Below are 14059 nucleotides of genomic sequence, written 5' to 3'. Positions count from 1 at the left end.
GGTTAGGAACAGCGTCAGGGTATGAGTCAGGGTTATGGTTAGGAACAGGGTCAGGGTTAGGGTTAGGAACAGGGTCAGGGTTTGAGTCAGGGTTATGGTTAGGAACAGGGTCAGGGTTTGAGTCAGGGTTATGGTTAGGAACAGGGTCAGGGTTTGAGTCAGGGTTATGGTTAGGAACAGGGTCAGGGTTTGAGTCAGGGTTATGGTTAGGAACAGGGTCAGGGTTTGAGTCAGGGTTATGGTTAGGAACAGGGACAGGGTCAGAGTTAGGATTATGGTTAGGGTTAGGTTTCGGTTTAAGAACAGGCTCAGGGTTAGGGTTAGGGATAGGGTTAGGGTTGCTCACCCAGCGATGTTGGATATGGAGATGCTCTTTGACAGGTTGGAGCCGTGGAAGGGTATGATGGAGGTATGTCTTCGGGAGGGAACAACCAATGAGGAGTGGTCTTCTGGAGACAAGATGGCTGACCAGGGTCGCTCCCTCGATGCACCCGCTGTGATGTCATAAGAGAGGGCCAGCGTTAACAGGGGAATGCGGTAGGATGGTATTGGGTTACGTCCCACATGGCACCCTAATCCTTACGTAGTGCACTAATGTTGACATCCAGCCCTGTAGGACTCTATAGGGAACAGATACATCTAGCCCTGTAGGACTCTATAGGGAACAGATACATCTAGCCCTGTAGGACTCTATAGGGAACAGATACATCTAGCCCTGTAGGACTCTATAGGGAACAGATACATCAAGCCCTGTAGGACTCTATAGGGAACAGAGACATCCAGCCCCGTAGGACTCTATAGGGAACAGATATATCCAGCCCTGTAGGACTCTATAGGGAACAGATACATCCAGCCCTGTAGGACTCTATAGGGAACAGAGACATCCAGCCCCGTAGGACTCTATAGGGAACAGATACATCCAGCCCCGTAGGACTCTATAGGGAACAGATACATCTAGCCCTGTAGGACTCTATAGGGAACAGAGACATCCAGCCCTGTAGGACTCTATAGGGAAAAGATACATCAAGCCCTGTAGGACTCTATAGGGAACAGAGACATCCAGCCCCGTAGGACTCTATAGGGAACAGATACATGCAGCCCCGTAGGACTCTACAGGGAACAGAGACATCCAGCCCCGTAGGACTCTATAGGGAACAGAGACATCCAGCCCCGTAGGACTCTATAGGGAACAGAGACATCCAGCCCTGTAGGACTCTATAGGGAACAGATACATCCAGCCCTGTAGGACTCTATAGGGAACAGATACATCCAGCCCTGTAGGACTCTATAGGGAACAGATACATCCAGCCCTGTAGGACTCTATAGGGAACAGATACATCCAGCCCTGTAGGACTCTATAGGGAACAGATACATCCAGCCCTGTAGGACTCTATAGGGAACAAATACATGCAGCCCTGTAGGACTCTATAGGGAACAGATACATCCAGCCAGCCCCGTAGGACTCTGTAGGGAACAGATACATCCAGCCAGCCCCGTAGGACTCTTTAGGTAACATATACATGCAGCCCTGTAGGACTCTATAGGGAACAGATACATCCAGCCCTGTAGGACTCTATAGGGAACAGATACATCCAGCCCTGTCGGACTCTATAGGGAACAGATACATCCAGCCCTGTAGGACTCTATAGGGAACAGATACATGCAGCCCTGTAGGACTCTATAGGGAACAGATACATCCAGCCCTGTTGGACTCTATAGGGAACAGATACATGCAGCCCTGTAGGACTCTATAGGGAACAGATACATCCAGCCCTGTAGGACTCTATAGGGAACAGATACATCCAGCCCTGTAGGACTCTATAGGGAACAGATACATCCAGCCCTGTAGGACTCTATAGGGAACAGATACATCCAGCCCTGTAGGACTCTATAGGGAACAGATACATCCAGCCCTGTAGGACTCTATAGGGAACAGATACATCCAGCCCTGTAGGACTCTATAGGGAACAGATACATCCAGCCCTGTAGGACTCTATAGGGAACAGATACATCCAGCCCTGTAGGACTCTATAGGGAACAGATACATCCAGCCCTGTAGGACTCTATTGGGAACAGATACATCCAGCCCCGTAGGACTCTATAGGGAACAGATACATCCAGCCCTGTAGGACTCTATAGGGAACAGATACATCCAGCCCTGTAGGACTCTATTGGGAACAGATACATGCAGAATTTGATTGTATTCTAACTGGTTAACACCAACAGATCTGGGACCAGGACATGGCTGTGGTGACTCTGGTTAACACCAACAGATCTGGGACCAGAACAGGGCTGTGGTGGCTCTGGTTAACACCAACAGATCTGGGACCAGGACAGGACTGTGGTGACTCTGGTTAACACCAACAGATCTGGGACCAGGACAGGACTGTGGTGACTCTGGTTAACACCAACAGATCTGGGACCATGACAGGGCTGTGGTGACTCTGGTTAACACCAACAGATCTGGGACCAGGACATGGCTGTGGTGACTCTGGTTAACACCAACAGATCTGGGACCAGGACATGGCTGTGGTGGCTCTGGTTAACACCAACAGTATGACTATTGAGTATATTTAAGATGGACTCACGGTTTAACCCTCGTTTTGGTCTCCGGGTGACAACAGGAATGGTGGCTGAATCTGGAACTGCAAACTGCTGTCTGGGCGTCTGGAGGGAAAACAATCCAGGACTTCAGTAGTGTAAATAAGTTCATGACCTTGATGGTCTGTAGGCTACTCATCCTATTGGCTGACAAAATGATCTAGTACATAAAAATATGATGTCCTTGTAGGCTACTCATCCTATTGGCTGACAAAATGATCTAGTACATAAAAACATGATATCCTTGTAGGCTACTCATCCTATTGGCTGACAAAATGATCTAGTACATAAAAACATGATGTTCTTGTAGGCTACTCATCCTATTGGCTGACAAAATGATCTAGTACATGAAAACATGATGTCCTTGTAGGCTACTCATTTTGTAGGCTGACAAAACGGTCTGAAAATAGTTTTAAATACAGTTTTTCCTTACCTTCATCTTCACCTTGGCACAGACAGGCAGGCTTTCTCTACAACTCTTATGAACATGTGCATTGCAATCTGAAAAATACAAAATAAAATGCAACTCTAAATATTAAAGTAAGAACTTCAACAGAATAATCTTCCAGGGGAGTTCTTTCACGTGTTATGAACTGTGACTGGGGAGTTAGACTGGTCAACAGAACCAGAGAGTTGGACTGGTCTACAGAACAAGAGAGTTGGACTGGTCTACAGAACCAATGAGTTGGACTGGTCTACAGAACCAATGAGTTGGACTGGTCTACAGAACCAATGAGTTGGACTGGTCTACAGAACCAATGAGTTGGACTGGTCTACAGAACCAGAGAGTTGGACTGGTCAACAGAACCAGAGAGTTGGAGTGGTCTACAGAACCAGAGAAGTGGACTGGTCAACAGAACCAGAGAGTTGGACTGGTCTACAGAACCAGAGTGTTGGACTGGTCAACAGAACCAGAGTGTTGGACTGGTCAACATAACCAGAGTGTTGGACTGGTCAACAGAACCAGAGAGTTGGACTGGTCAACAGAACCAGAGAGTTGGACTGGTCTACAAAACCAGAGAATTGGAGTGGTCTACAGAACCAGAGAAGTGGACTGGTCAACAGAACCAGAGAGTTGGACTGGTCAACAGAACCAGAGTGTTGGACTGGTCAACAGAACCAGAGTGTTGGACTGGTCAACAGAACCAGAGAGTTGGACTGGTCAACAGAACCAGAGAGTTGGACTGGTCTACAAAACCAGAGAATTGGACTGGTCTACAGAACCAGAGAAGTGGACTGGTCTACAGAGTTGGACTGGTCTACAGAACCAGAGAGTTGGACTGGCCTACAGAACCAGAGAGTTGGACTGGTCTACAGAACCAGGGAGTTGGACTGGTCTACAGAACCAGAGAAGTGGACTGGTCTACAGAACCAGAGAAGTGGACTGGTCTACAGAACTAGAGAGTTGGCGTATGTCCAGAATGGCACCATAGTCCTTCAGGGATTCTTGAAAGTTGGGACAATCCTTGTTGGGAAACTTTATATTTATAGTCAATTTGTTTTTCTTTTGTTGTATTAATTCAGATTAAATTGCATTTAGTGGAATTTTATTTAGGGAAAGATTTGCTTTTGTAATTTTCTAAATATTTTCTATATTGTACATTTTCATATCGGCTCTATGCCTAGACATGCCCTTGTCTGGAGCAAATTATACAAATTTCAACTCTCCAATTATACATTTTTTATTCTATAAACAGGCAATAATATTTTTATAGTTTTAAAATAAATATGTTGTAGTTTATTGTGAGAGCCATCTCTGCCTTTTAAGAGAAATAGTCTTAAAAAATGTGATTCCTAAAAGATGTGCCTGGAGATATGGTGAACTCCGTCAGATTGGTCTTAAATTCTAAATGAATCAGGGATGAGCAGGGACAGCTATACCATAAGGACCCCTTCTGCATGTCCTCATTCTATGTAGTACAAGAAGACTACTCTGGAAAGTTCTCTACTTTTAATAGATGAAAACAAAAAATATTGAAATCACCATTGTCACAACAATGAACTGTCAACTCCATCTCCTTGATAGAATATTCATTTTGGTTTAAATATGTTTATTTTGATTAGTTTTTAGTCATAAAGCAACTGAAGAAAAACTAAATTGTTACCTTGTATACCACTTCAATTCCATAAATCAAACTCATTCAGATTGTTGTCTAACGTCAACTCTGTAAAACAAACTCATTCAGGTTGTTGTCGAACGTCACAACTCATTCAGATTGTTGTCTGACATCAACTCCGTCATCCATATACATAGACACTCTGTCTTTACTCAAAGTCAGTGGCATTCAGTTAGTAAAGGTTGAAAAAACACAAGGGGCCTAAACAGCTACTCTGGGGAATTCCTGATTCTACCTTCAAGGGGCCTAAACAGCTGCCCTGGGGAATTCCTGATTCTACCTGGATTATGTTTGAGAGGCTTCCATTAACAGTATGATGGCCTAGAGATAGAAGCTATTTCAGTCTCAGCTTTGATGCACCTGTACTGGGCTCGCTTTCTGGATGGTAGTGGTGTGAACAGGCAGTGGCTCGGGTGGTTATTGTCCTTGATGATCTTTATGGCCTTCCTGTGACATCGGGTGATGTAGGTGTCCTGGAGGGCAGGTAGTTTGTCCCCGATGATGCGTTGTGCAGACCGCACTACCCTCTGGAGAGCCTTGCGGTTGTGGGCGGTGCAGTTGCCGTTCCGGGCGGTGATACAGCCCGAAAGGATGCTCTCGATTGTGCATGTGTAAAAGTTTGTGAGGGTTTTAGGTGACAAGCCACATTTCTTCAGCCTCCTGAGGTTGAAGAGGCGTTGTTGCACCTTCTTCACCACACTGTCTGTTTGGATGGACCATTTCAGATTGTCAGTGATGTGTACGCAGAGGAACTTAAAATGTGTACGCAGAGGAACTCCGTCAGCCACGGAGAAAGAGATTCCACAGTCCTTGGTAGCGGGCCACGTTGGTGGCACTGTATTATCCTCAAAGTGGATAAAGAAGGTGTTTAGTTTACTTGGAAGCAAGACGTCGGTGTCCGTGACGTGGCTGGTTTAACTTTTGCAGTCCGTGATTGTCTGCAGACAATCGTCTCGTGTCTGAGCCGTTGAATTGCGACTCCATTTTGTCGACATTTGGATGATTTGATTTAATTTTAACTTTTTATTTATTTTAACCTTTAACTAGGCAAGTCAGGTAAGATAAAATTCTTTATATATTTACAATGACGGCCCACCCCGGCCAAACCCGGACGACGCTGGGCCAATTGTGCAAAGCCCTATGGTATTATTCTCTGACACTATCCAGAACATATCCCAGTCCCTGTAATCAAAACAATCTTGAAACGTGGATTCCCGATTGGTCAGACTGGCGTTAAATAGTCCTTAGCATGGGTACTTCCTGTTTAAGTTTCTGCATATAGGAATGGAGGAGCAAAATAGATACGTGTTCATATTTGACTAAATAAGGGCGGGGGAGGGCCTTGTAAGCATTGCGGAAGTTAGAGTAGCAATGATCCAGTGGTTTTCCAGTGCGAGTGCTACAGTCGATATGCTGATAGAATTTAGGTAGCCTTGTTCTCAAATTTTGTTTGTTAAAATCCCCAGCTACAATTAATTCAGCCTCAGCATATATGGTGTCCAATATAGTCCATTGAAGTTCCTTGAAGGCCATTGTGGTATCAACTTGAGGGGGGATATATATGGCTGTGACAATAACAAAATATAATTATCTTGAGAGATAATATGGTCGGCATTTGATTATGAGGAATTCTAGGTCAGGTGAACAAAAAGACTTGAATTCCTGTTGTTACAATTACACCATGAGTCATTAAACATGAAACCCCCGCCCTTCTTCCCAAAGAGATGTTTATTACTGTCGGCGCGACGCACTGAGAAACCAGGTAGTTGTACCGTCTCCGACAGCATATCCCGAGAGAGCCATGGTTCCGTGAAACAGAGTATGTTACAATCCCTGATGTCTCTCTGGAAAGCAAACCTCGCCCTGATTTCATCGACCTTGTTATCTAGGGACTGGACATTGGAGAGTAATATACTCGGGAGTGGTGGGTCGTGTGAGCACCTCCAAAGTCTGACCAGAAGACTGATCTGTTTTGGATCAGCCTTTGGAATCAGTTCAATTGCCCCGAGTGGTGCGGACAAAGGATCCGCTTCGGGAAAGTCGTATTCCTGGTCGTAGTGTTGGTAAGTTGACATCGCTCTGATATCCAATAGTTCTTCCCGGCTGTATGTAATAAAACTTAAGGTTGTCTGGGCTAACAATGTAAGAAATAATACATCAAAATAAAAATAAATACTGAAATGTTTCCTAAGGATTAGAAGCAAGGCAGCCCTCTCTGTCGGCGCCATCTTGAGCGATATGGTGTGTATCTACTAAACCTGCTAATAGTTGGTTTTGTTAGCGTTGTATTGACTGATGCTGTCTTACTGGTGCAGAGAAAGGCATCCTTAGTGTTGATGGTTTTGCTGCATTGGTGGCAGGAGGAGGATTGTGTCTGGGAGGAGACCATGCTGAAGTGATGTCCGTTCAGCGTACATCTCTCTCTGGCCTTCGCCTCTCTCCTCTCGTCTTTGTCTCGACTCTTCTCTCCATCCTTTTCCTGCAGTTGGAAGAAGGGGGATTAGAAGTAGAAACAGAATGAGGTCAGACAGTACAGCTACCCTCTCTCTCCGTTCCTCCTTTCCCTGCCTAGAAACAGAATGAGGTCAGACAGTACAGCTACCCTCTCTCTCCGTTCCTCCTTTCCCTGCCTAGAAACAGAATGAGGTCAGACAGTACAGCTACCCTCTCCATCCGTTCCTCCTTTCCCTGCCCAGAAACAGAATGAGGTCAGACAGTACAGCTACCCTCTCTCTCCGTTCCTCCTTTCCCTGCCTAGAAAGGATCTGTATGGTAACTAGTCCTTATATAGACCACAGATGACCTCTACTGACCAGGATCTGTTACTCTGTATGGTTACTAGTCCTCATATAGACCACAGATGACCTCTACTGACCAGGATCTGTTACTCTGTATGGTTACTAGTCCTCATATAGAACACAGATGACCTCTACTGACCAGGATCTGTTACTCTGTATGGTTACTAGTCATCATATAAACCACAGATGACCTCTACTGACCAGGATCTGTTACTCTGTATGGTTACTAGTCCTTATATAGACCACAGATGACCTCTACTGACCAGGATCTGTTACTCTGTATGGTTACTAGTCCTCATATAGACCACAGATGACCTCTACTGACCAGGATCTGTATGGTTACTAGTCCTTATATAGACCACAGATGACCTCTACTGACCAGGATCTGTATGGTTACTAGTCCTTATATAGACCACATATGACCTCTACTGACCAGGATCTGTTACTCTGTATGGTAACTAGTCCTGATATAGACCACAGATGACCTCTACTGACCAGGATCTGTTACTCTGTATGGTTACTAGTCCTCATATAGACCACAGATGACCTCTACTGACCAGGATCTGTTACTCTGTATGTTTACTAGTCCTGATATAGACCACAGATGACCTCTACTGACCAGGATTTGTATGGTTACTAGTCCTTATATAGACCACAGATGACCTCTACTGACCAGGATCTGTATGGTTACTAGTCCTTATATAGACCACAGATGACCTCTACTGACCAGGATCTGTATGGTTACTAGTCCCTTATATATACCACAGATGACCTCTACTTACCAGGATCTGTTACTCTTTATGGTAACTAGTCCTTATATAGACCACAGATGACCTCTACTGACCAGGATCTGTTACCTCTGTATGGTTACTAGTCCTCATATAGACCACAGATGACCTCTACTGACCAGGATATCTTATTCTGTATGGTTACTAGTCCTTATATAGACCACAGATGACCTCTACTGACCAGGATCTGTATGGTAACTAGTCCTTATATAGACCACAGATGACCTCTACTGACCAGGATCTGTTACTCTGTATGGTTACTAGTCCTCATATAGAACACAGATGACCTCTACTGACCAGGATCTGTATGGTTACTAGTCCTTATATAGACCACAGATGACCTCTACTGACCAGGATCTGTTACTCTTTATGGTAACTAGTCCTTATATAGACCACAGATGACCTCTACTGACCAGGATCTGTATGGTAACTAGTCCTTATATAGACCACAGATGACCTCTACTGACCAGGATCTGTTACTCTGTATGGTTACTAGTCCTCATATAGACCACAGATGACCTCTACTGACCAGGATCTGTATGGTTACTAGTCCTTATATAGACCACAGATGACCTCTACTGACCAGGTTCTGTTACTCTGTATGGTTACTAGTCCTTATATAGACCACATATGACCACTACTGACCAGGTTCTGTATGGTTACTAGTCCTTATATAGAACACAGATGACCTCTACTGACCAGGATATGTTACTCTGTATGGTTACTAGTCCTTATATAGACCACAGATGACCTCTATTGACCAGGATCTGTATGGTTACTAGTCCTTATATAGACCACATATGACCTCTACTGACCAGGTTCTGTATGGTTACTAGTCCTTATATAGACCACAGATGACCACTACTGACCAGGATCTGTATGGTTACTAGTCCTTATATATACCACAGATGACCTCTACTTACCAGGATCTGTTACTCTTTATGGTAACTAGTCCTTATATAGACCACAGATGACCTCTACTGACCAGGATCTGTTACCTCTGTATGGTTACTAGTCCTCATATAGACCACAGATGACCTCTACTGACCAGGATATCTTATTCTGTATGGTTACTAGTCCTTATATAGACCACAGATGACCTCTACTGACCAGGATCTGTATGGTAACTAGTCCTTATATAGACCACAGATGACCTCTACTGACCAGGATCTGTTACTCTGTATGGTTACTAGTCCTCATATAGAACACAGATGACCTCTACTGACCAGGATCTGTATGGTTACTAGTCCTTATATAGACCACAGATGACCTCTACTGACCAGGATCTGTTACTCTTTATGGTAACTAGTCCTTATATAGACCACAGATGACCTCTACTGACCAGGATCTGTTACTCTTTATGGTAACTAGTCCTTATATAGACCACAGATGACCTCTACTGACCAGGATCTGTTACTCTTTATGGTAACTAGTCCTTATATAGACCACAGATGACCTCTACTGACCAGGATCTGTTACTCTGTATGGTTACTAGTCCTTATATAGACCACAGATGACCTCTACTGACCAGGATCTGTTACTCTGTATGTTAACTAGTCCTTATATAGACCACAGATGACCTCTACTGACCAGGATCTGATACTCTTCATGGTAACTAGTCCTTATATAGACCACAGATGACCTCTACTGACCAGGATCTGTTACTCTGTATGTTAACTAGTCCTTATATAGACCACAGATGACCTCTACTGACCAGGATCTGATACTCTTCATGGTAACTAGTCCTTATATAATCCGACGTCTGCGTTGACTTTGCAGCGTTTACAATCATACTGCCTCTGCAGAAGTCACGGCCATTAATACTTCCTGTGTTTCGCAGAGTATGCACAGAGCTGTTGTCAAGGAAGTTGTTGAGGAAGTGAATTTGTGTTTACACAAGGCTTCCCGCCCCCCCACCTACCGTCGACCAATCACGTCAATGTGGAGTCATATGGAGCCCTCCACGTTGTTACCCAATTTGACAGGATTACATCACACCCTCCCTACAGCGCCTCCCGACCACATGTTGGAATCTAGCTTACATCGCCTCTTCCCCTTTACGCTCACTTCCCCTTACATACAGGAAGTTGCACGCAGCTGAATAGCATAAAAACTCTCCAATACAGAATAACAACTTGGTCATCTCAACAACTTTTCTCAAAAAATCAAGGTCAAGCGTGTTTAAAACAATGACTTCCAGTAGCTGGTTCTCAAAACTAAGCACACAATACATGGGTTATCCTCTGACAAATCTGCTATTTAAACAAACTGAATGAAACTCTCAATGTTGTCAATGCAGAGGCATTTTGATTGGTTAAAGACAAGATCAAAAATAGATAAACAGCTGAAAACAGGCTAAATGAACAGGATATATTTACACCTATTGGAAATGGAGATGCTAACAGGACCAGAATCACACTGTTCATTCCTCCCAGACCTACCAAACCCATCTGTATCCTACCAAACCCATCTGTATCCTACCAAACCCATCTTGTATCCTACCAAACCCATCTTGTATCCTACCAAACCCATCTTGTATCCTACCAAACCCATCTGTATCCTACCAAACCCATCTGTATCCTACCAAACCCATCTTGTATCCTACCAAACCCATCTTGTATCCTACCAAACCCATCTGTATCCTTCCAAACCCATCTGTATCCTTCCAAACCCATCTGTATCCTACCAAACCCATCTGTATCCTTCCAAGCCCATCTCTTTCCTACCAAACCCATTTGTATCCTTCCAAACCCATCTGTATCCTACCAAACCCATCTATATCCTTCCAAACCCATCTGTATCCTTCCAAACCCATCTGTATCCTACCAAACCCATTTGTTTCCTACCAAGCCCATCTCTTTCCTACCAAACCCATCTGTATCCTACCAAACCCATCTGTATCCTTCCAAACCCATCTGTATCCTACCAAACCCATCTGTATCCTTCCAAACCCATCTTTATCCTTCCAAACCCATCTGTATCCTACCAAACCCATTTGTTTCCTACCAAGCCCATCTCTTTCCTACCAAACCCATCTGTATCCTACCAAACCCATCTGTATCCTTCCAAACCCATCTGTATCCTACCAAACCCATCTGTATCCTACTGTCCTCTACCCCTGTTCTCCTACTGTCCTCTACCCCTGTCCTCCTGCGGTACCTACCCCTGTCCTCTACCCCTGTCCCCCTACTGTCCTCTACCCCTGTCCCCCTACTGTCCACTACCCCTGTCCTCCTACTGTCCACTACCCCTGTCCCCTACCGCTGTACCTACCCCTGTCCTCTACCCCTGTCCTCCAAATGTATCTACCCCTGTCCTCTACCCCTGTCCTACTACTGTATCTACCCCTGCCCTCTACCCCTGTCCTCCTACTGTATCTACCCCTGTCCTCTACCCCTGTCCTCCTGCAGAACCTACCCCTGTCCTCCTACTGTCCTCTACCCCTGTCCCCCTACTGTCCACTACCCCTGTCCTCCTACTGTCCACTACCCCTGTCCCCTACCGCTGTACCTACCCCTGTCCTCTACCCCTGTCCTCCAAATGTATCTACCCCTGTCCTCTACCCCTGTCCTACTACTGTATCTACCCCTGTCCTCTACCCCCGTCCTCCTGCTGTACCTACCCCTGTCCCCTACCGCTGTACCTATCCCTGTCCTCTACCCCTGTCCTCCTGCTGTACCTACCCCATCCTCCTGCTGTACCTACCCCTGTCCCCTACCTCTGTCCTCTATCCCTGTCCTCCTACTGTACCTACCCCTGTCCCCTACCTCTGTCCTCTACCCCTGTATCTACCCCTGTCCTCTACCCCTGTCCTCCTACTGTACCTACCCCTGTCCCCTACCCCTGTCCTCCTACTGTATCTACCCCTGTCCTCCTACTGTATCTACCCCTGTCCTCCTACTGTACCTACCCCTGTCCCCTACCCCTGTCCTCTACCCCTGTCCTCTACCCCTGTCCTCTACCCCTGTCCTCCTACTGTACCTACCTCTAGTCCTCGCCCACACTTTAACTTCATGGAGAGACCTTTGACATCAAAGAACCTTCGATACAACATCTCTGTTACTTTCAGTGACTGTGAGCCCCAGACAGGCTGATATCTAACCTTACAATGCTTCAACCATCTAAACCACAGCCTCCACTGACTGAACACCACAGTACCACAGCACTTCACAACACTAGTTCCTATCAGAGTAGGGAGAGAGACAGTGAGAACCAGGAAGTGATGTAACAGTGTACAGGGGGTGACCAGTTCCTATCAGAGTAGGGAGAGAGACAGAGAGCACCAGGAAATGATGCAACAGTGTACAGTGTTTCTAACTTAACCACCATCTCCAGTAGTAAGAGACAGGTATTCATAGAATATCATAGAACTCTAGCGGTCTGTCTTAGCTGCTGGTCGTGGCTGAGGTCTGTCTTAGCTGCTGGTCGTGGCTGAGGTCTGTCTTAGCTGCTGGTCGGGGCTGAGGTCTGTCTTAGCTGCTGGTCGGGGCTGAGGTCTGTCTTAGCTGCTGGTCGTGGCTGAGGTCTGTCTTAGCTGCTGGTCTTGGCTGAGGTCTGTCTTAGCTGCTGGTCGTGGCTGAGGTCTGTCTTAGCTGCTGGTCGTGGCTGAGGTCTGTCTTAGCTGCTGGTCGGGGCTGAGGTCTGTCTTAGCTGCTGGTCATGGCTGAGGTCTGTCTTAGCTGCTGGTCGTGGCTGAGGTCTGTCTTAGCTGCTGGTCGTGGCTGAGGTCTGTCATTAAAGCTGTTGGCCCTTTAAAGCGACTGGCTAGCTGCTGTGGTGACAGAGAGAGAGAGAGAGATGGAGTCCATAGAGAGAGTGTCCTCTTCCTGTTCTACTTCTCTTACCGCTCAGCGCTGCTGCCTCCGCTACTAATACTATTCTGTTTCTCTGGTATCTATCTCTCATCTCTGCAACACAACACAACACTGTAACATTAGCACAAACGTCATCAACTGAGTCAGATCAAATGAGGGTCATGTCACGGTGAAACGTGAAAACAGACCTCTTGGTGTAACACCACCGAAGCTCTTAATAATAATATATCAACGTGGTTAAAACAGACCTCTTGGTGTAACACCACCAAAGCTCTTAATAATAATATATCAATGTGGTTAAAACCCATAGCAAGGGGTCAATTTATCACCTTCACTGAAGTTTTTCAGAGTTGAAATGTTTATTTGTGAAAACAGATTGGGGTTCCTCTGAAACACTAGTGCGTTCTGAACAGTGACTGTGACAATGGTAAGATGTCAAGTACAGATGTCGTATCTTTATTTGAGCCAGTTTCACACAGCAGCAAAATAATCCTGCAGCAACAGGAAATGTGAATTGTTATGTGGATTATGATTAATGGACATATTTTTGTAGGTGTTGATACATTTTTCATTAGGGAAAATCAAGTCTGAAATGGGAAATTACAAACTTTTTAAACCTACAATACACACAGGAAAAATCCAGCAACAACAGGATGATCAAATTAAGATATGACATCTGTATTTCAGCAGAGGACTGCAAACAGCTTGGGTTAATCCTGAGATTTAGCCTTGTGATTAATAATGATGAGATTATTGGATGATAATGGTCACCCTGGTCTTCTTGTACATCTTGCTCGAGGTAGCCTATAATAGTAGTAGTAAACTCAGCAAAAAAAGAAACTTCCCTTTTTCAGGACCCTGTCTTTCAAAGATAATTAAAAATATATATATAATAATTCACAGATCTTCATTGTAAAGGGTTCAAACATTGTTTCCCATGC

The 14059-nt window shown here is 45.2% G+C and overlaps 1 protein-coding gene across 1 annotated transcript in view; it reads right to left on the bottom strand.

The window, feature by feature from the left end:
* Nucleotides 1-12472, bottom strand: part of LOC110516616 (A-kinase anchor protein 13) — a 59690-nt gene extending 47218 nt beyond the window's left edge. Inside the window, 5 exon segments of the mRNA XM_036981729.1 lie at nt 347-494; nt 2589-2667; nt 3035-3102; nt 7026-7197; nt 12290-12472. Coding sequence (XP_036837624.1) covers nt 347-494; nt 2589-2667; nt 3035-3102; nt 7026-7197; nt 12290-12358 — 536 coding nt within the window. The 5' untranslated portion in view covers nt 12359-12472.
* Between the last annotated feature and the right edge of the window lie 1587 nt (nt 12473-14059).

This window comes from Oncorhynchus mykiss, chromosome 6 (genome assembly GCF_013265735.2).
Source record: "Oncorhynchus mykiss isolate Arlee chromosome 6, USDA_OmykA_1.1, whole genome shotgun sequence".
In the NCBI taxonomy this organism is placed as follows: Eukaryota; Metazoa; Chordata; class Actinopteri; order Salmoniformes; family Salmonidae; genus Oncorhynchus; species Oncorhynchus mykiss.
Note: the sequence above shows the minus strand (reverse complement) of the source record. Positions and strands in the feature narration are given on the sequence as shown.